We start from the raw sequence: 22,908 nt of genomic DNA on the forward strand, positions 1-22,908 counted from the left end.
TACTAGCCAGACTCATCAAGAAAAAAAGGGAGAAGATTCAAATCAACAGAATTAGAAATGAAAAAGGAGAAGTAACGACTGACCTTCCGTGACTGAACCAGGAAGAAATAGAAAATATAAATAGACCAATAACAAGTAATGAAATTGAAACTGTGTTTTAAAATCTTCCAAGAAACAAAAGCCCAGGACCAGATGGCTTCACAGGCGAATTCTATCAAACATTTAGAGAAGCACTAACACCTATCCTTCTCAAACTGTTCCAAAATATAACAGAGGGAGGAACACTCCCAAACTCTTTCTACAAGGCCAGAATCACCCTGATACCAAAACCAGACCAAGCTGCCACAAAAAAGGAAAACTACAGGCCAATATCACTGATGAACATAGATGCAAAAATCCTCAGCAAAATACTAGCAAACAGAATCCAACAGCACATTAAAAGGATCATACACCATGATCAAGTGGGGTTTATCCCAGGAATGCAAGGATTCTTCAGTATACACAAATCAATCAATCTGATACACCATATTAACAAATTGAAGAAGAAAAACCATATGATAATCTCAATAGATGCAGAAAAAGCTTTCAACAAAATCAACACCCATTTATGATAAAAACTCTCCAGAAAGTAGGCATAGAGGAAACTTACCTCCACATAATAAAGGCCATATATGACAAACCCACAGCCAACATCATTCTCAATGGTGAAAAACTGAAACCTTTTCCTCTAAAATCAGGAACAAGACAGGGATGCCCATTCTCACCACTATTATTTAACATAGCTTTGGAAGTTTTAGCCACAGCAATCAGAGAAGAAAGAGAAATAAAAGGAATCCAAATCAGAAAAGAAGAAGTAAAACTGTCACTGTTAGCAGATGACATGATACTATACATAGAGAATCCTAAAGATGCTACCAGAAAACTACTAGAGCTAAGAAGTGAATTTGGTAAAGTAGCAGGATACAAAATTAATGCACAGAAATATCTTGCATTCCTATACACTAATGATGAAAAATCTGAAAGAGAAATTAAGGAAACACTCCCATTTACCACTGCAACAAAAAGAATAAAACGCCTAGGAATAAACTTACCTAGGAGACAAAAGACCTGTATGCAGAAAACTATAAGACACTGATGAAAGAAATTAAAGATGATACAAACAGATAGAGAGATATACTATGTTCTTGGATTGGAAGAATGAACATTGTGAAAATGACTATACTACCCAAAGTAATCTACAGATTCAATGCAATCCCTATCAAACTACCACTGGCATTTTTCATAGATCTAGAACAAAAAATTTCACAATTTGTATGGAAACACGAAAGACCCCAGATAGCCAAGGCAATCTTGAGAAATAAAAACAGAGCTGGAGGAATCAGGCTCCGTGACTTCCGACTATACTACAAAGTTACAGTAATCAAGACAGAATGGTGCTGGCACAAAAAAAGAAATGTAGATCCATGGAACAGGATAGAAAGCCCGGAGATAAACCCACGCACGTATGGTCACCTTATCTTTGATAAAGGAGGCAAGAATATACAATGGAGAAAAGACAGCCTCTTCAATAAGTGGTGCTGGGAAAACTGGAGAGCTACATGTAAAAGAATGAAATTAAAACACCCCTTAACACCATACACAAAAATAAACTCAAAATGTATTAAAGACCTAAATGTAAGGCCAGACACTATCAAACTCTTAAAGTAAAACATAGGAAGAACACTCTGTGAAATAAATCATAGCAAGATCCTTTTTGACCCACCTCCTAGAGAAATGGAAATAAAAACAAAAATAAACAAATGGGACCTAATGAATCTTAAAAGCTTTTGCACAGCAAAGGAAACCATAAACAAGACAAAAAGACAACCCTCAGAATGGGAGAAAATATTTACAAATGAAGCAACTGACAAAGGATTAATCTCCAACATATGCAAGCAGCTCATGCAGCTCAATATCAAAAAAACAAACAACCCAATCCAAAAATGGGCAGAAGACGTGAATGACATTTCTCCAAAGAAGATATACAGATTGCCAACAAACACATGAAAGGATGCTCAACGTCACTAATCATTAGAGAAATGCAAATCAAAACTACAATGAGGTATCACCTCACACTGATCAGAATGGCCAGCATCAAAACATGTACAAACAATAAATGCTGGAGAGGGTGTGGAGAAAAGGGAACCCTCTTGCACTGTTGGTGGGAATGTAAATGGATACAGCCACTATGGAGAACAGTATGGAGATTTCTTAAAAAACTAAAAATAGAACTACCATACGGCCCAGTAATCCCACTACTGGGCATATACCCTGAGAAAACCATAATTCATAAAGAGTCATGTACCACAATGTTCATTGCAGCTCTATTTACAATAGCCAGGACATGGAAGCAACCTAAGTGTCCATCGACAGATGAATGGATAAAGAAGATGTGGCACATATATACAATGGAATATTACTCAGCCATAAAAAGAAATGGAATTGAGTTATTTGTAGTGAGGTGGATGGACCTAGAGTGTGTCATACAGAATGAAGTAAGTCAGAAAGAGAAAAACAAATACTGTATGGTAACACATACGTAATCTGTGTAATATGTAGTCTAAAAAAAGGTTCTGATGAACCTAGGGGCAGGACAGGAATAAAGCCGCAGATGAGAGAATGGACTTGAGGGCAAGGGGAGGGGGAAGGGTAAGCTGGGACGAAATGAATTGCTTATTGACATATATACACTACCAAATGTAAAATAAATAGCTAGTGAGAAGCAGCTGCATCGCATGGGGTGGTCAGCTCGGTGATTTGTGACGACCCAGAGGGGTGGGATAGGGAGGCTGGGAGGGAGGCGATACGGGGTTATATGTATGCATATAGCTGATTCACTTTGTTATACAGCAGAAACTAACACAACATTGTATAGCAATTATACTCCAATAAAGATGGTAAAAAAAAAATAAAGTACATCTATCAACATTAAAAGAAAAAGAAATATAGGGAAAGACAACATTTAGAAAACAAATACTGTAAGATTTACAAAAAAAGAAAAAAAAAGACATCTCCTGACTTATAGAGTGAGAATCACCTAGTTGGGAAGTTTCCCAAAGTTAATTAAATACACTTTGGAAATGATATTAACTATAATGGAACCTTGTGACTTAAAATTGTTAGTGCCCCCTCAAATAGATGATGTCTATATAACATTCATCATATTGAACCAAATGATAGATGCCACCTGTGCACTTGCCAGCTCTAGAAGCGTAGACTAGTGGTCTAAGCTTGAATTGGTGGTATGCTGGTGACTATTTAATAACTGGCCCCCCTGTAAACAAAACCCTTGATTTACAACATTTGCTGATTTCTGTGGTATAAATACACCCATCATGATCAATTTCAAATTACAAATATAATGTCACCAATTGCAGAGTTGGGAAATGCTGTGCACGTGCGGCTCTTATGAAACAATACAAGCCGATCTGAGCAGGTCCAGAATGCAACACCTAGACTCCTCGTGTCATAACAGGAAGCACTCAACCAGCAATTCTAATTTCTGGCACTGCCGCTAAAGAGCTATGTAAACTCAGGCAATCACTTAAAGTTTGCCATTTAATTTGCTTAAGGTCTGTTGAGCACTCTGTGTTAGGTGCTATGACATGTTTTAGATCCTCTTTACAGTTCTGAAAGTAGACATGATTATGTCCATTTTACAGATGAGAAACTGAAGCTCACAAGCATTAAGTGATTTCTTTCTCATGTGATAATGAGTACCAGAAATACGAAGTGCTGTGGAACTTGAAGGTCTGTTGTCTTGTTAGCGTAAACTAAAATGCCATTCTCTGCTCTCACAATTGGAGCTGTTGGAAGATTTGTTTTGGGAACGATATTTGCTGCATAGCTCTCTTTAGTTCTAGATCCATCCTCATTTACTCGTCAATTGTACCATTTCTTGGGAATATGGGAAGTGTTGTCCAAAGACCAGTTTGTTGAAATGTTTGCCTTTATTTGAAATGTCCTGAAGAGTTTAACTTTTTATTGTTATTGCCCATGAAATACTCCTATTAAAACTGAAGTTTTAATTTTACTGTTTATAATGTAACATTTATTCACTTAAAAATACAGTAGATACAAAAAATAAATTGAGGGGGATAAGGGGTTGGATTGGGAGTTTGAAATTATCAGTTGGAAACTATTATATATAGAATGGATGAACAACAAGGTCCTACTAGATAGCACAGGGAACTATATTCAATATCCTGTGATAAACCATAATGGAAAAGAATATGAAAAAGAATGTATGTATATAAATAACTGAATCATTTTGCTGTACAGTAGAAATTAACACAACATTGTAAATCAACTATACTTCAGTAAGTTTTAAAAAATTGAAAACAAAAGTTTCCCATCAGATAACCTTCATTGTTGTTTAAAAAGCTACAAAAGTATAGAAGTAGAAATTTTGACTACTACAGAAAGATATAAGACAAAACATGATAGCCACTCCCTTCTTCCCATGTCTTTCTCCCCATAGATAATTACTATTCTGGGAAAGATAATTTTCTTGCTCAGTCTGTCTCTCCCTTTCAATTTTAATTGGAAAATAGAGCGCATAGCTTATAAAATGGGGATATGCCCCTCTATTTTTTGTCATAGTTTTTATATGACTGTTAGATGATTTTAGAAAGTCCTTTGTTTTGACTATGAAATGCAAGTCATTTTTTTGCTGCTTGTGACATGTCCCCAAATCATCATTTGATCCTCAATAGCAGAATCATTTAATATTTATAACAAGACTGTTTATATGAGTTGCAATAGCTCTTAAACATTTCTTCTGGGAATTCCCTGGCCATCCAGTGGTTAGGACTTGGTGATTTCACTGCCAAGGGCCCGGGTTTGATTCCTGGGCAGGGAACTAAGATCCCGCAAGCTTCGCGTCATAGCCATAAATACATACATACATACATACATTTCTTCCCAAGCTATTACTTTTATTTTGAATTAATTTGGAATAATCCATTACTGAAAAAAAATCATCCTGTGTTTGGTTTGGTTGCAATAATTTGATGGAATGAATGCTCAGTATTACTTATGACTTCCATAAATAGTCAATACTGTTCCTTCTGAATCTGAATAGGGTGGCCTACAGGCCCTAGGAGGTCTGGTCGCAGGTACCTTTCTGATCCCTTCTCCTACCATTCTACTCTTTCTTCTTTTCTTTGCCAGCCACACTGATCTCCTTGCTTTCCTCAAGGAATGCCAGATGTGCCCAGCTTCAGAACATTTGCTCTCATTTTCCCTGAGTTTGGAGTGTTTTTCCCTCAGCTGTAGGAATGCCTGCACCTCTCACCTCCTTCAGGTCTTCACTCAGATGTTAACTCCCCGCGTACTTTGTTTAAAGTCGTAATCCTCTCACTGCAACGCTTATCCTCCTCACTGCATTGCTTTTCTCCTTATCATTTCCCTGGCACACTATTTTCAGGGGCATTTGTGGTACAAGTGAAGAAGTCTCTGGTCCTTAGCCCCAGTGCTTACTCTTAGGGTGACACAATGGGGGCCAGATCAAATGTCCTACATAAGAAGCTGGACACACCATAGGTGAGAGATCAGGAAAAATATAATACTTCTCTGCTTAGAAAGGGGAAGGAAGAAACTGTCCTCATCCTTGGAAAAGTAATGAGGCCAAATTATAACTTCAAACTTGGGTGTGTAAATAAAATCTCTTTGTGTCTCTGCTTTTCCAGCCTAAGAATATCTCCAAGTTCCTGGCCTTCATTCCTCCTTGAAATCTAAATACTTAGGGAGATAGCCTTCAGTCTTCCTGTGACCCTGGAGCACCTCTAATAAGCTGTATCAGAACAATTAACTAGACAGACTGCTACGGATCTAATTCTCATGGCCTATGAAAAATCTCAGGAGGCTAACTTTCTTCACAGGAAGATTGGAGAAATCCGGGGAAGTTTTATCTCACTGCAGAGCTGCTGGCGAATGCTGTCTTTCAATGACTCTCTCAAAGGTTGTTGCTGTGTTTCATTGCTGATAGTCACACATCATTGCTGATAGTCACACATGCAAGTTCTACCCAGGGTATCTGGAAAAGTGTAAATAATAATTTGTTTCCCGATCTTGTTAAAATTACTGTTCAGAATTTTATAGCATAAATGTAGAACCATGTCTTCTCTACAACTCTGTGAATAGTAATAACAATATTCCTAAATTGTAATCTCTCTAAATGTTGATTGCAACTCTGCCTTCCCCATTGTGTCATCAGTGGGGAACATAGGCAGCGGGTCTCTGGACTGAGCGAGAGCTGTCTTATTTACACTAGTAATGTTTGCCCTTTTTCTGGTGTAGCTTGAGACTGACTGGGGACACTGTCGCACAATGTTACTGCATAGATGACAGGCAAGAGAGGACATAGATCAGAAGGTTGGTTGCATTGTGAGGCAAACGTCTGAAACGCTTCATAGAAGATGAGTGCAGCCACAACTGGAGGACTGCCTGATATGTAGCATGAAGCCTGCAGAGAAGATGGGACAGCTGCCCTGGATTCCAGCAGTGCAGGGCACTCAGGGTAAAGGAAATCTACTGCCACTTTCCTTGGGTTCTGTAAACCAAAGAGGGAACCTGAAGTCAGTAACAGTTGGAATATGGAAGGGAGAGGAATAACCCGTGGCCCACACAGATGGCTCATGCCCAAAGGTCATGGTGGACCTTCGGTAGCTCAGAGCCCTGGACTCGTCCAGTGTGTGCTATGAGCGAGACTCACTCGGTATGGACACATTAGCATCTTTCTGGCGGCCCAGTCTTGTGTGATACCAGCAAATAAATTCCATGCTGGCTAGTGAGAGCGGTCCTATCAGCAGGTCACTTCCTGAAATTGGGCCAAGGGACCCCCGGATGCCTCCATGATCAATCTCATACATTGTCATAGTGGTGCTGGTGGTAGACTTGTACAACACCCTGAAGGAGAAAAAGGGGGACCAGTGACCACAAATGTCCTGGTCTGCATCACCACCCTGATGTTACTGCTGACCCTGGCTCATCCCAGGCACTGGAGAGAGTTCTTTAGGTTGAGGAAGTTTCCTTTTATTCCAAGTTTGTTGATTATTTTTATCATGGAGGGATGTTGAATTTTGTCAGATGCTTTTTCCGTGTCTATTGAAATGACCACATGGTTTTTATCCTTTATTCTATTGGTATGGTATATTAATTGATTTCGGTATGTTAAACCAACGTTGGATAAATTCTACTGGTTCATGGTTATATAATCCTTTTTATATGTTGCTGGGTTTAGTTTGCTAGTATCCAGTTGAAGATTTTTGTGTCTATATTCATAAGAGATATTAGTCTGTAATTTTCTTCTCTTGTAGTGCCTTTGGTGTTGGTATTGGCATTTGTATCAGGGTAATACTGGCATCATGGAATGAGGGAAGTGTTCCCTCTTCTGTTGTTAGGAAGAGTTTGCAAAGAATTTTTCTTTAAATATTTGGTAGAATTTATCAGTGAAATCTTCTGGAGCTGAGCTTATTTGGGGGGGAAGTATTATTACTGATTCAATCTTTTAACACATTATAGATCTTATAAATTTAAAAAAAATTCTTGAGTCATTTTTTGGTGGTCTGTACCTTTCTAAGAATTTAGACTAAACGTAACCTTTAATCAGAGGGAGGACTGTACAGAGGGAGGCCTGTAATTTGTTCTCCTTTTCCCAGTGTCTTAAGGTGGAATGCAAGTATACTGATTTGTGATCTTTCTTCCTTTTTCATTTTGTGAGTTAATTTTTATTCATCTCAAATTACTTTCTAGTTTATCTTGTGATTTCTACTTTGACCTATTGGTTGTTTAGGAGTATGTTGTTTAACTTCCATGTAGTTGTGAATTCTCCAAAATTCTTTAGCAATTGATTTCTAAATTCATTCCATGCTGATCAGAGAACATGTTTTCAATACTTTTGTATGTTTTCAATACTTTTGTATGTTTTCAATACTTTTTAAATTTATTGAAGCTTGTTTTATGGCCTAACATGAGGTCTCTCCTAGAGAATATTCATCATGCACTTGAAAAGAATGATATTCTGTTGTTGCTGGGTGGAGGGTTTTATAGATGTCTGTTAGGTCTAGTGGTTTATAGTGTTGTTCAAGTCACCTATTTCTTTATTCATCTTCTGCTTCGTTATTCTATCTGTTATTAAAGTCTCCAGCTATAGATTGTGTACATCTTTAATTCTGTCAGCTTTTGCTTCATATATTTTGGCTCTCTGTGTTTGTATGTATGTATGTGTGTATATATATATATATATATATGTATGTATTTCCAATTGCTCTATCTTCCTAATTATTTGACCCCTTTATCATTATAAAATGTCTTTCTTTATCTGTAGTAACTTTTTTAAATTTTAAAGTCTATGTTGTCAAGTATTGGTATATATCTTCCAGTTTGATTTGATTGTTGGTTGAATCTTTTTCCATCCTTTCACTTTCAGCCTATTTGTATCTTTGACTTACAAGTGTTTTCCTTATAGACAGCATATAGCTGTATCCTGCTCTTTTATCCAGCCTGATGATCTCAGCCTTTTGATTGGGTTGTCTAATATGTTCATACTGAATGTTATTATTGACATAGTTGAATTTACATCTATTTTACCTTTTGTTTTCTATATGTCTTATGTCTTTTTGGTTCCACTGTTTCTACTTCACTGTTTTCTTTTGTGTTAAGTGAATATTTTCTAGTGTAACACTTTAACTCCTTTAATTATATTTCAAAATTTATTGAGTTATTTTCTTAGCGGTTGTTCTAGGGCTTATGATATGCATCCTAACTTATCAGAATCTACTTCAAACTTATACCAAGTTAATTCCAGTGAGATACAGAAATTTTACCTCTTTATAGCTCCATTCCCTCTTCCTTTTTTGTGCCATTATTATTGCATATATTACATTTATATATGCTACAGATGCAACAATACCTTCTTATAATTGTTACTTTATTAATTCTATGCCTTTTAAAGAAGTTGAGAGAGGAAAGGACAGCAAAAATATATTTATAGTTTGTTATGTTACCTTTTTTTTTTTTTCCCTACCATTTCTTGTTCTCTTCATTTGTTCCTATGGATTCAAGTTACCATTTGGTTACATTTCCTGTCAACGTAGCTTTGTTCCCACACATTCTTTGTGATGTTATTGTCAAATATATTTCTAGATGTTATTGTTCCATGACATAATTATATACATATTGTTTTACACAATTGCTTTTGAAATCAGCTAATGGAAGAAAGGAAAAGAAATATACAATTATACTGTGTTTTATAATTAGATCATTACCTTATTGGTGTTCTTTGTTTTTTATATGTGGATATGAATTTGTCTCTGGTTCCACTTGCTTTCAGCCTGAACAATTTCTTTAGTACTTCTTGTAGAGTGAGTCCACTAGCAACAAGTTCTCTCAGTTTTTGTTTTCATGGGAATGACTTTATTTTGCCTTCATTTTTGAATGTTAGTTTTGCTAGATATAAGATACTTGGTGGATAGTTTTATTTTTTAGTTTTTCCTTTCAGCCCTTGGAATATGATATCCCACTGCTTTTCGGCTTCCATTGTTTCACAGGTAAAGTTAGCTTTTCGCTTATTAGGGCTCCCTTGTGTGTGATGAGTCTGTTTCCCCTACTGCTTTCAGGATTCCTCTTTCTCTTTGCTTTTCAACATTACCACTGTGATCTGTCTGGATGTGGATCTCTTGTATACGGTTATTGAGCTTCTTGGATATGTAGGTTCATGTTTTTCATCAAACTTGGTAATTTTTCAGCCATCATTTCTTCAAAATATTTTTTAGCTCTTGTCACTTTCTCCTCTCCTCTGATACTCTCATTACACAAATGTTGGTAAATTTGATACTACCCTCTCATTCTGTGAGTCTGTTAATTTTTTTCATTCATTTTTCCTCTCTTCTTGAGATGGTTCTTCAAGTTTGTCAGTTCTTTCCTCTGCCAGCTCAAATCTACTACTGGGCAAAATATTTTTTAGCTCTTGTCACTTTCTCCTCTCCTCTGATACTCTCATTACACAAATGTTGGTAAATTTGATACTGCCCTCTCATTCTGTGAGTCTGTTAATTTTTTTCGTTCTTTTTTCCTCTCTTCTTGAGATGGTTCTTCAAGTTTGTCAGTTCTTTCCTCTGCCAGCTCAAATCTACTACTGGGCAACTCTGATAAATTTTTCAGTTTGGTTATATACTTTTCATATAATATGTATGTTTGTATATTTATTTATTTATACACATATATAAATATATATAATTTAAATATATATATATAATTTCTGTCTCTTTATGGATGTTCTCTATTTAATCAGATATTGTCATCATACCTTTGTTTACTTATTGAAGCATGGTTCCCTTTGTTCTTTGAACATATTAATAGTAGCTTCTTGAAGTCTTTGTTTGCTAAGCTGAACATCTGGACCCTGTCAAAGGCAGATTCTGTTGCCTGCTTTTTTTCCTGCTCATAGATCACACTTCTCTGTTTCTTAGAATGTCTTTTAATTTTTGTTGTAAACTGGACTTTTTAGATAATATATCATAACATTTCTGGAAACTGATCCCTCCATTCTGAGGCTTTTTGTTGTTGTTTGCTTGTTTAATATTTTAGTGATTTGGCTAGATTATTTTAGTGAAGTCTTGTTCAGCCTGACCCTCTTTGAGAGATACTGTAGCCCTGGACTGAGAGTTGGGTAGAGGAATCCCCATCTTCTTGGCCACATTCATGCAAAGTGGAGTTTCCATTCTACTTGTTGGAGGGATGGGGAAAGGGGTTATCGTTCAAATGTTACTCACTCTGGTCATTCTTACCAACATTCAATAGATTTTATTAAATGAATGTTTCTTCATTTGCTATATGCCTGTAGGATAATTTAGAGACACTTTAATGGTATTTTAAAAAGTAATTTTCAGCAGTTATGGTTGTTTTGTAGTGAAAAGGTTCTGCAGAGCTGCTCACATCACCATTATGGATGTTGTCTCCTCACATGATATTCAACCAGTAATAGAAGTTAAAATTCATTGAACAGTTAATATTGCTAGAGAGAAGTCCAGGAATTTTACATGTTGTAACTCATGGAATTTTTGCCTCAAGCTTATGAAGTAGTTATTACTATGGTCCCCATTTTATAGATAAAGAATCTGAGGGGCACAGAGTTTGAGTATCTTACACAAGCTGTTGAGTAGAGAGCAAGATTTGAATCCAAGCAAGCAGTCTGGCTCCTAAGCCTGAGCTCTCAACCCTTATGCTATATATTACCATTGCTCAAATAATTCAAAGCCTCAAATTTGCTGACACCCTGCACACAATCACACCAGACCCCCTTCATATTATAACCAAATACTTGCTCCCACAGAATGAAAGTCCTTCAAATGACTTGTATGGCTCCTGACCCACTCAGAAATTAGAATTTTAAAATATGTACAAAATAGTCTTACGTCCTTCATTTCCTCTTATTCTTCTCAGCCCGCCCAAAGGGTCACATGTGTGGTTTGATTCCTTCTTTAGCATCTACACTGGGTCACCTTCCTCTTGAATTGGTGGAACTTCTTAATCACTTCCAATGGTGATTAAGTCTAATTTTAAATCTTTCATGTATCTTATATCTAAAATTCTGCAGGGTAAACAGGTTACCATTACAACTCAGAACCAGATTTTTCTTTGTAGCTTACTTCTTAACCACTGCTTCCTTCAGAAAATAGCATTTTCAGAGCTGAAGTGATGCTCCCAAAGTCTAAAAACATTTTAATAAAAATGCGTGTTCAATGTTTGGAACTGAATTGTGTCCACTCCCCCAGAATTCATCCCCTATGGGACTAATCCCCAATATGACTATATTTGGAGATAAGGATTTTAGAAAGGTAATTAAGGTTAATTGGGGTCATAAGGATGGGGCCCAAATCTGATAGCACTGATGTCTTTATAAGAAAAGGAAGAGACATCAGAGATTGCTTTCTCTCTCCCCACACATGCACAGAGAACATGTGAGGACCCAGAGAGAAGATGGCCATTTACATGTCAGGAAAACTGGCCTCATCAGAAACCAGCCCTGATGGCATCTTGATCTTGGACTTCTAGCCCCCAGAAATCTGAGAAAATAAATTTTTGTTGTTTAAGCCCCCAGTCTGTAGTATTTTGTTATGGCTACTCTGGCAATCTAATACATTAACGTTACCCATATTATCTGGAAGGCAGCTATGCTCACCACTGTATCATCACCGCCAGCTACTCTTATTATTTGAAGGAAATTGGGAAACGGAAAGGGAGCTGAGAGAAAAAAAAAAAAAGACAGAGCTTTGTTGTTTTAGCTTCATTAGGCTATCATTCAATCTTTGCCGTCTCTTTGGAGTCTGCCACCTGTAAACTTAAACGTTATTTGAACAAACCTCCCATTAACGATGTACCTACATAGGGCAGGAGTTTGAAAGTCCACTCTCATACAAATGGCCTTCTCTTAAAGCAGCATCCAAACACTACTACCTCGTGGAAAAATTCAGGTATTTATTGTGGTGTTTACTCCAATCTCTAGGTTTCCCTGAGGTTAATTTTCTCTTTAGGGCTTAAATGTGTAGGCTCTATTTAGGGCATAGCCTGCACACTGGTGGGAAGAAGTGGGAAAAAAAGCCAAGATTTTGGACTTTATTTTGCCTTGAAATTGCCAATTCATGTTCTTTTCTTATTATTTTTATAATTCCAGATGAATCCTAAGGCTTCTTATCCTTGTGTCTGTTGACATCCTAGGCCTGAACCCTCAGATGTCATAGGAAATGCAATGACTTATGCCATGGGCTCTTCCCAGAACCTTTGCTTTTCCCAGCTTCTTAATCTCCCACGTCCTAATAACTTCTCTCATCATGATGTCAGCTTACATCTCACTGTGGCTACCTGTTTTGCCATGAAATGGCCTGAGTGACCCTCTGAACTTGGACTTGGATCTCAGCTCTAGATGAAACCAAAATATGAAGGGAAAACACTTTGGTCTGGGGCAAGGAAACTTTCACCCTCCAACAACCAGCACCACCATCATCCTAAAATCTGCCGATGACCTTTGAGGGACTGCTTTCCCCAGTCAAAACCAGATCTGCTCACTCCATGCAGTTTATAGCCCATCAAGACCATGACACACTAGCATCTTGAAATGTAAAACTCTGACTGTCCAACTCTATCTTTGCTACGACTAGTGAGGTAGAATAATTTTTGACATAGTAATTCATATTTTTTCTTATATTTCCTTATTCCCATCCTCTGCCTTCAAAAAACTGTCAGACTCTAAGCTTCTTTGGCCAATGGGAGGTTTGTGGCATGGTAGAAAACAGAATTTACATGCAAAAATGCAAGACATATCATATCTTGGCTTTTTTTTTTAGTCTAAGCCCTCTGAGGAGATTGTGGTAGGTCTTCTCTGAAGGCGAGCAAGAGAACCTTGGAGGAATAAGAATCTCCTTCAGGAAAAGAGTGATTCTCTGAGATGGGGAGATGGTGAAATCTCTGGGCTTCTTGAATGGCAGACATACATGCCTTGCTCCTTTTTGGGACCCCCATGTAGGTGGTAGAGAGAGGAATGGCTGTGTGATTTCCCAAAGAGTCATTTGCTCTACACAGGAATGAGAGCAGTAGACTTGCAGAATTTGGGAGACAGTGGTACAATGGAAATTTCCATGGTAACTAGCATAGATGCTTTACAGTTGGAAGGGTCGCCAGAATGTCTTGCTAGTGATAAAACCATGAGGGTCATTACACTAAAATAACTGAGGTTAAATTTCAAACCAGCCTGGCCAGGTGAGGATTGACAGATGAAATCAGGTTGGGTTATTGTTAATAAACATATTGGACTCTTTCTTATTGAGATTATAAGCTGAGATTTCTGTGTACTCTCTGGAACTTCACCCATACATGCAGCTGTCCCTACAGTTTGGCATTCCTAAGCAATCCAGATTCAGACTTAGCAAGGAATCTCAAGCCTCATCATCATGAGACCTTGACTTACTCTGCAAGAAACACTGTCAAATTCCTTGCAGTTGCAGGTATCACCACTAGAGGCCTCCCTAAAGTGGAAGCTTCACTGTTGGTGGGGACTTCATCTTCTAAAGCCCTGATCACTGAACATGTACTCACTTTGGTCAGATGAGGTAGAATAGTGGTGTTGATTAATATTTGGGAAGAGTAAAAGAGAAAGAAGGAAAAAAAAAGTGAGGGGAGGATGAAGAAAATGAGAGAATGTGAATATGAACCTACATGTAAACTTTGAGTTTTAAATCAGCACATCACAGACTGTTTATCCCCATGCTACCCAAACCCTCTAGAGTATTGCCTGGGCTCCTGGTGCATCTTTGGGAAGGGATGGAGGAATTCTGAACACCCTCTGGGGTAGTAATGCCAAAAGTATTTGACTCTATCCTTTAGTAGATTGTAAGCAAATGCAACCCAAAACCAGGCATGGAGTTTTATTCAGAGACATATTTGCAGTACCTACCACATTTCTAGACATACAGTAGATACCAGAAATTTTTGTTGAGTGAATGAAGGAGCCATATCTTCAACAGTTATCACAACAGGGGGACACGATTAAGGATCTGAATAATTTAAATGAGAGGCGGTAAGAAATAACCAACCATAGTTTTCTAAGGCACCAGGGAAACTGCTTCAGTCTTATGCCTTTTCTCCACATTTTCTTGTAGACTTTGGTGGAGAGTGTGGATCTCCTGGGTTCAAGTCCTGGTCTTGACACTTACGAACTTTGCGACTCTGTGCTCTCTGGACCTGAGTTTCTTCTGTAATAAAGTAAGTGCATTGTTGTAAAAACCAGATAAAATAGTACCTGTGGAAATATAAAGTAAAAAATATCATATGGTGTTAGGGTGACATTACCACAAATATCAGTGCTTCTTTCTTTACTGTTGAACTAAAAGACCTGATAAAACAACTATTTTTTAGGAGCATCTAAATATCTGTTTGTATGGTACTTACACACACACACACACACAAACACACACACCATCACAAACACATCCCATCCCTCATTCCTCCCCCATACCACACATACATCACAGCTCTGAAAACATTACATTTCTTTCCATATGGCTGGCAACATCTGGTGATTAACAGTTAAATAAAATTAGTGAGACCTTCCATTTTTATTAGTCACGTAGTCATCCATTGGAAGCAATAGCATTTTCCAAAAGATCTGTTTTCTAATTCCCTTAAGTTCCAAGTTTCCCTGGCTGACCTGGCTTTGAACTGTGCTCCCTTGTAGATAAAGGGAAGGTATCTGGCTTCTTATAAAGAGCTAATCTTTCCCTATTCATCTCATTGCAAGACTTCCACTCATCCCCACTGTGCTTGCTATAAATCAGAGGCCCTTCTGCTTTGATGTTTACTTCTTTTTATTTCTTTATCGTCTATAATACCAAATATTCTACTTGTGTGTGTGTGTATTACGTGTGACAAGCTTGTTCTATAGTGAATGCTGATGACTTTCTTAGCCATGGGCATTTTATTGTGATAGCCTCATGTTTAAATTGAAAAATAATTTATACTCCACCATGCCCTGGCAACATCCATTGATACCAATATGGAAATAGTGTGGAATTGGACATTTTCTTGTGACCTATTGCTTAATAAGTTATAAGCATTAGCCTATCAGATCTGACAGTGCTACATAAAGGACAACATAAACGACCATTTGCAATATCAGGTGGCTTACGGTTCAGCATGAATATTTATTATGATTTAATATGAATACTTAATATCCAGTATAAAAGGTTGTATATGTCATTACCAGTAGAATTAAAGATGCCTTGGTGATTTTAACATTTAAAAGTCATAGAGTTTAACAGCTTCACTAGGATCTTCATATTCTAAGTGATTGATTTTAAAGCGCTGTAGGTTTCAAGAGGTGACTAGCAAACTCATTTCAATTGCATTAAACTACAAAGAAAATGAATCCTTAGACACCATCTGGTGATTTATCAAAACAGATAAGAACATTTTCATGCTTACTGTTTCAAATGAAATGAATGCAAAGTAAAAATTTTCTCTTAATACAGTAGGTAAAAATATGCTAATTATTTTTCTTACTTTTAAAATTCTTCCTTCTCCTTCAGACCACGAGTATTATTTAATACTTACTAGCATCCAAGAAGATATCTTAAAATTCCCTAACTCATTTACCCCATTTGAGCAACTTGGCCATGCTTATGCCAGCTGGGTGATGGCACCCTGAAGTCCAACTTTCTGGCTTCCTTTCATATGCCATTCTGCACTTCCATTGTATTGAAAGCAGAAATAAATTTGGCGATGTTACAAGTCTCTGAAATCTTGGAATTTGACCAATTTTTAAGTGATTTGTATGTGTCATGGGTGGCTCAACATAATAAGAAAATAACAACTGCAATGTGTGTAATACTTTATAAAGGACTTTTCACATTCCATATATTCCTAAATTCTTATAACCATTCTGTGAAGCAGCTATCAGTGCTCTCATTTTCTTGGTGAAGAAATTTAAGCTCAGAGCAGTTTAATAAATTGTTTGCAGTCAGAGAGCAAGTAAACAGCAGGATTGTGATTCAATCATAGGACCATTGGTTACATAGTTGATATTCTTTCCACTGCCCCATTTTTACCTTGCAGTCTGGGGTCATTAAAATAATGTAGTGTTTATAATTACCTTGGGAGACTATATGTCCTGGTATGTTGAAAAGAATCCCTGTGTCCATGTAAAAAATGTGAAAAATAACCTGAGCCTTTTGCCTTATGTTCTGAATTCTTGAGTTAGGCCTGCCGACCAGGAGTTGCAGTAAGTGAAAGCGTCTAGGGAAGGATGAGAGTTTATCCTGGCTTGGAGGAGAGTGTGCACCTTGAATGAAATGGCAGAAAAGAGCTAAAGAAATTGCGAGGAGATGATGCTCTATAATTGTCCAAATTTGCTTTCTTAAACTGTGAAGACTGAATATACTAGTTAAAAGAGCTATACAAACTACAAATGGCAACTGGGCCTTTTAGCAATAACACTGTTGGAGAAAGAAAGTCCTAGAGGGAGAGGGTGAGTATTAAGATTATCATCTTGTGGCAGGGATGGAGGTAGAAAAATAAATGCTCAGACCTTTAAAGAGAAAATGATAATTCTGCATCTACATTATTGTCCACTGAGGTTTGAATGCCAGAAGTTCTGAGCCAAGAAAGAGATGGCTTGGGAGATGGAGTATTAGTAATCTACTGCTAATTACCACAAACTTTCAAGGTTTAAAATAACAATGTTTATTATTTCAAAGTTTCTGTGGGTCAAGAATTCTGGTGCAGCTTAGCTGGATGGCTCTGGTTCAGGGTCTCTAATGAGGCTGTAGTCATCTCAGTGCTTGACTGGGGAGAGCGGATCTTCCAAGACGGCTCACTCTCATGGCTGTTGGCTGGAGACCTCAGTTCCTTGCCATATGGGCCTTTCAGAGGCCTGCTTCAGTGTTTTCGTGACACGCAGCTGGCTTCCCCCAGAATGAGTGATCTAAGAGAGGGCCAGGCAAAAGCTACAATGCCTTTTATGACCTAATCTGGGAAATCAGTCACTGTCACTCCCACCACATTCTACTTGTTAGAAGTTAGTCACTAAGTCTGGCCCACACTCAAGGGGAGAAGAATTTGGCTCTACCTTTTCAGAGGAGGACTGAAAAAGGATTTGTGGGCATATTTGAAAATTATTACAGATGGGTTACATTGTGTGCGTGTGTGTGTGTGTGTGTGTGTATGTGAGAGAGAGAAAGAGAGAGAGAGAGAGAGAGATTTAATGCTTAGAATTAGAAAAGGGACTTGAGGCAGCACCGTGTCCCAAACCCTCATTTGACAGAAAAGAAAACAGAGTGAGTTTCAACAATTTCACCAAAACTCATGACTGTTACTGGCAGAGACGGGGCGAGATCCCTATTTGTCTGGCTCCCAGACTCCCATTTTTTCCATTTCCAAATATATGGGCTTAAAAAATATTTTAATCTAGTTTTCCTATGCATTTCGAATAGCATAAAAATTTGCTAAATTAGTTTTAAGAAGGCCTAGGAAACTTAATGACAAGTCTCCATGGTCAGACAGCAAGGCTAAAGCAGCCAGAACGAGGAGTAACAATACATCCCTTCTTCCCTGTTCCATCACCAGAAGAGGCGTCCAACGAGGCTGACCTTGCAATACATGGCGCTAGGATAACAACCAAAAGTCTTACGTCCTCTGCTGAAGCATTTGCTGACTTCATTTCCCCAACAAGTAAAACCGATGGCCCCTTCCTCTGTGTTTTCACCATACATTCTTCTGTTTCAGGAACCCTAAAACTTCGTATCACCTTTCTTTTTACATGTCTACTTCTTCTGCCTTCTAGAACCTGGGCTGTGTCCACTCATTCTGTATTCCCAGTACCTCGCACAATGATTGGTTCGTAATAGGCACAATGATAACATATAATGACAATGATAGCATTGTTTTATGAAATTACTGAGTGCATTTGTCATTTAAAAATAGTTGACATTAATCTAGCTCTTAAAAAGAGGCAAGTTTTGTTTGTTTGTTATAGGACTTCCTACTGTGTGATCACAGGTTACACAACTTCCTAGCCAGACTGCACATTTAAAAATTGTATGTATGTATGTACGTATTTAGATATAATTGAAGTGTAATATGTAAGCTTAAGGTATACAATATACTGATTTGATACATTTACATTGCAATATGGTTGCCACTGTAGCATTATATAACACTCTGTCGTGTCACGTATTATCATTTCTTCTAGTGATGGAAAAAATTGAGATCTAGTCTCTTGGCAAGTTTAATGTTTATAGTACAGTTTTGCTATCTATCAGATGATATATAAGAGTTTGGGACAAGTTCTCATATGGAAATCAAGTAATATCTTTTTTCTTAGTTGGCTTCTCTGTTTGTGGCACCTGTGGCCCAGTTGAAAGTGACATAGAGAGCAGACACCTGACAGTGTCTCGTAGTGAAGTTCTCTTGTGTAATTAATTGGGAGACACAAAGCTTGTGCTACAGAAGAATATGGCACTACTCTTGACCACCACTAGGTGTCCTCTGTCAGTTATTCTAGTCTGTTTCCAATACATTTTCTCTTGATTTCCATCCTTTTTAAATTTCTGTAATTTCACAAGCCAGATATATTTTAATGATTTTTAAAATAATCACCCTTAGAAAAGGCTGATAAAGGCACAATTAAACTTGGGGACCTGTCTGAATTAACTGAGAAGGTATATTAAAATCATGAGAGATGTTCAGATTCTGAAAAGAAGTTTTGTGAATTATTAAAACTTTTTTTTTAGTGACATATTGTTCCCAGCAATTTCCCCAAATGGCTTTTCCTTTCTCCCCCTTATGGCCAGTCTATTTCCTCCCCATATTTATATATTTATTTATCCACAGAGATGAAGAAAAAGGGCCATCTCCATTTAAACCGAACTGTGTGTATTTCATGTTCTTGGCTTTGAAAATTGTCTTTCATGCTATATGCTTTTCCAGAAATACAAATAATTGGATACTGCTGTAAGTTAAAAGTACATCTAAGTATGTTATAAGAGCAAAGGATGATAAATTGTAGTAAGAGCTGGCTGCTCGTGGGCAAGTAATGTTCACTAAGCACCTCAAAGTTATGTTTTCCGCATTTCTCTAAAGACAATTTTAATTTATGGATTTGGAATAGGATACCCCACTTTTTTTTTTAACATCTTTATTGGAGTATAACTGCTTTATAGTGTCGTGTAGTTTCTGCTGTATAACAAAGTGAATCAGCTATATGCATATGTATATCTCCATATCCCCTCCCTTATGTCTCCTTCCCACCCTCCTTCTCCCACCCCTCTAAGTGGGCACAGAGCACTGAGCTGATCTTCCTTTGCCATACAGCTACTTCCCACTAGCTATCTATTTTACATTTGGTAGTGTATGTATGTCAATGCTACTCTCTTACTTCGTCCCAGCTTACCCTTCCCCCTCCCTGTGCCCTCAAGTTCACTCTCTACATCTGTGTCTTTATTCCTGTCCTGCCTCTAGGTTCATCAGAACCATTTTTTTTCTAGATACCATATATATGTGTTAGCATACGGTATTTGTTTGTCTCTTTCTGACTCACTTCTCTCTGTATGACAGACTCTAGGTCCATCCACTACACTACAAATAACTCAATTTCATTTCTTTTTATGGCTGAGTAATATTCCATTGTATATATGTGCCACATCTTCTTTATCCGTTCATCTGTCAGTGGACACTTAGGTTGCTTCCATGTCCTGGCTATTGTAAATAGTGCTGCAGTGAACATTATGGTACATGACACTTTTTGAATTATGGTTTTCTCAGGATATATGCCCAGTAGTGGGATTGCTGGGTCATATGGTAGTTCTATTTTTAGTTTTTTAAGGAACCTCCACTGTTCTCCATAATGGCTGTATCAATTTACATTCCTACTAACAGTGCAAGAGGGTTCCCTTTTCTCCACACCCTGTCCAGCATTTATTGTTTGTAGATTTTTTGATGGCCATTCGACTGGTGTGAGGTGATACCTCATTGTGGTATTGATTTGCATTTCTCTAATGGTTAGTGATGTTCATCATCCTTTCATGTATTTGTTGGCAATCTGTGTATCTTCTTTGGAGAAATGTCTATTTAGGTCTTCTGCCCATTTTTGGATTGGGTTGTTTGTTTGTCTGATATTGAGCTGCATGAGCTGCTTGTATATTTTGGACATTAATCCTTTGTCAGTTGCTTCGTTTGCAAATATTTCTCCCATTCTGAGGGTTGTCTTTTCGTCTTGTTTATGGTTTCCTTTGCTGTGCAAAAGCTTTTAAGTTTCATTAGGTCCCATTTGTTTATTTTTGTTTTTATTTCCATTTCTCTAGGAAGCAGGTCAAAAAGGATCTTGCTGTGATTTATGTCATAGAGTATTCTTCCTATGTTTTCCTTTAAGAGTTTTACAGTGTCTGGCCTTACATTTAGGTCTTCAATCCATTTTGAGTTTATTTTGGGCATGGTGTTAGGAAGTGTTCTAATTTCATTCTTTTACATGTAGCTGTCCAGTTTTCCCAGCACCACTTATTGAAGAGTCTGTCTTTTCTCCATTGTATTTTCTTGCCTCCTTTGTCAAAGATAAGGTGACTGTATGTGCGTGGGTTTATCTCTGGGCTTTCTATCCTGTTCCATGGATCTATATTTCTTTTTTTGTGCCACTACCATACTGTCTTGATTACTGTAGCTTTGTAGTATATTTGGAAGTCAGGGAGTCTGATTCCTCCAGCTCCATTTCTCTTTCTCAAATTGCTTTGGCTATTTGGGGTCTTTTGTGTTTCCATACAAATTGTGAAATTTTTTGTTCTAGTTCTGTGAAAAATGCCATTGGTTGTTTGATAGTCTACACTGAATCTGTAGACTGCTTTGGGTAGTATAGTCTTTTTCACAATGTTGATTCTTCCAATCCAAGAACATGGTATATCTCTCCATCTGTTTGTATCGTCTTTAATTTCTTTCATGAGTGTCTTATAGTTTTCTGCATACAGAATTTTTGTCTCCTTAGATAAATTCGTAGGTATTTTATTGTTTTCATTGCAGTGGTAAATGGGAGTGTTTCCTTAATTTCTCTTTCAGATTTTTCATTATTAGTGTATAGGAATGCCGGAGATTTCTGTGCATTAATTTTGTATGCTGCTACTTTACCAAATTCATTGATTAGCTCTAATAGGTTTCTGGTAGCATCTGTAGGATTCTCTGTGTATAGTATCATGTCACCTGCAAACAGTGACAGTTTTACTTCTTCTTTTCCGATTTGGATTCCTTTTATTTCTTTTTCTTTCTGATTGCTGTGGCTAAAAGTTCCAAAACTATGTTGAATACTAGTGGTAGGAGTGGGCAACCTTGTCTTGTTCCTGATCATAGAGGAAATAGTTTCAGTTTTTCACCATTGAGAATGATTTTGGCTGTGGGTTTGTCATATATGGCCCTTATTATGCTGAGGTAGGTTCCCTCTGTGCCTGCTTTCTAAAGAGTTTTTAGCATAAATGGGTGTTGAATTCTGTCAAAAGCTTTTTCTGCATCTATTGAGATTATCATATGGTTTTTATCCTTCAATTTGTTAATATGATGTATCACATTGATTGATTTGCGTATATTGAAGAATCCTTGCATTCCTGGGATAAACCCCACTTGACCATGGTGTATGATCCTTTTAATGTGCTGCTAGATTCTGTTTGCTAGTATTTTGTGGAGAATTTTTGCATTTATGTTCATCAGTGATACTGGCCTGTAGTTTTCCTTTTTTGTGACAGCTTTGTCTGGTTTTGGTATCAGGGTGATGGTGGTCTCGTACAATGAGTTTTTGAGTGTTCCTCCCTCTGCTATATTTTGGAACAGTTTGAGAAGGATAGGTGTTAGTGCTTCTCTAAATGTTTGATAGAATTCACCTGTGAAACCATCTGGTCCTGGGCTTTTTTTTGCTGGAAGATTTTTAATCACAGTTTCAATATCAGTGCTTGTGATTGGTCTGTTGTATTATCTGTTTCTTCCTGGTTCAGTCTTGGAAGGTTGTACTTTTCTAAGAATTTGTCCATTTCTTCCAGGTTGTCCATTTTATTGGCATATAGTTGCTTGTAGTTATATCTCATGATCCTTTGTATTTCTGCAGTGTCAGTTGTTACTTCTCCTTTTTCATTTCTAATTCTGTTGATTTGAGTTTTCTCCCTTTTTTTCTTGATGAGTCTGGCTAATGGTTTATCAATTTGGTTTATCTTCTCAAAGAACTAGCTTTTAGTTTTATTGAACTTTGCTATCGTTTCCTTCATTTCTTTTTCATTTATTTCTCATCTGATCTTTATGATTTCTTTCCTTCTGCTAACTTTGGGTTTTTCTTGTTCTTCTTTCTCTAAT

The 22,908-nt window shown here is 37.4% G+C and overlaps 1 protein-coding gene across 25 annotated transcripts in view; it reads left to right on the forward strand.

The window, feature by feature from the left end:
- Positions 1-22,908, forward strand: part of LOC309660795 (uncharacterized protein) — a 274,097-nt gene that overhangs the window by 103,486 nt on the left and 147,703 nt on the right. For 15 of the 25 annotated variants that reach the window (XR_014263617.1, XR_014263618.1, XR_014263624.1 and 12 more), the window contains one exon: positions 14,697-14,799. The exons of 2 other annotated variants lie outside the window; for them this stretch is intronic. Coding sequence is in view for 7 of the 23 variants with exons in the window: in XM_082461918.1 (XP_082318044.1) it covers positions 14,697-14,799 (103 nt within the window). In the remaining 16 variants the exon portion in view is untranslated. Of the gene's footprint in view, positions 1-9,541; positions 9,591-14,696; positions 15,008-22,908 lie in introns of those variants that run through there. 8 more of the 25 variants (XR_014263619.1, XR_014263620.1, XR_014263621.1 and 5 more) reach the window with 2 other exon arrangements.

This window comes from Balaenoptera physalus, assembly GCF_965194825.1.
Source record: "Balaenoptera physalus genome assembly, chromosome: 5".
Taxonomy (NCBI): Eukaryota; Metazoa; Chordata; class Mammalia; order Artiodactyla; family Balaenopteridae; genus Balaenoptera; species Balaenoptera physalus.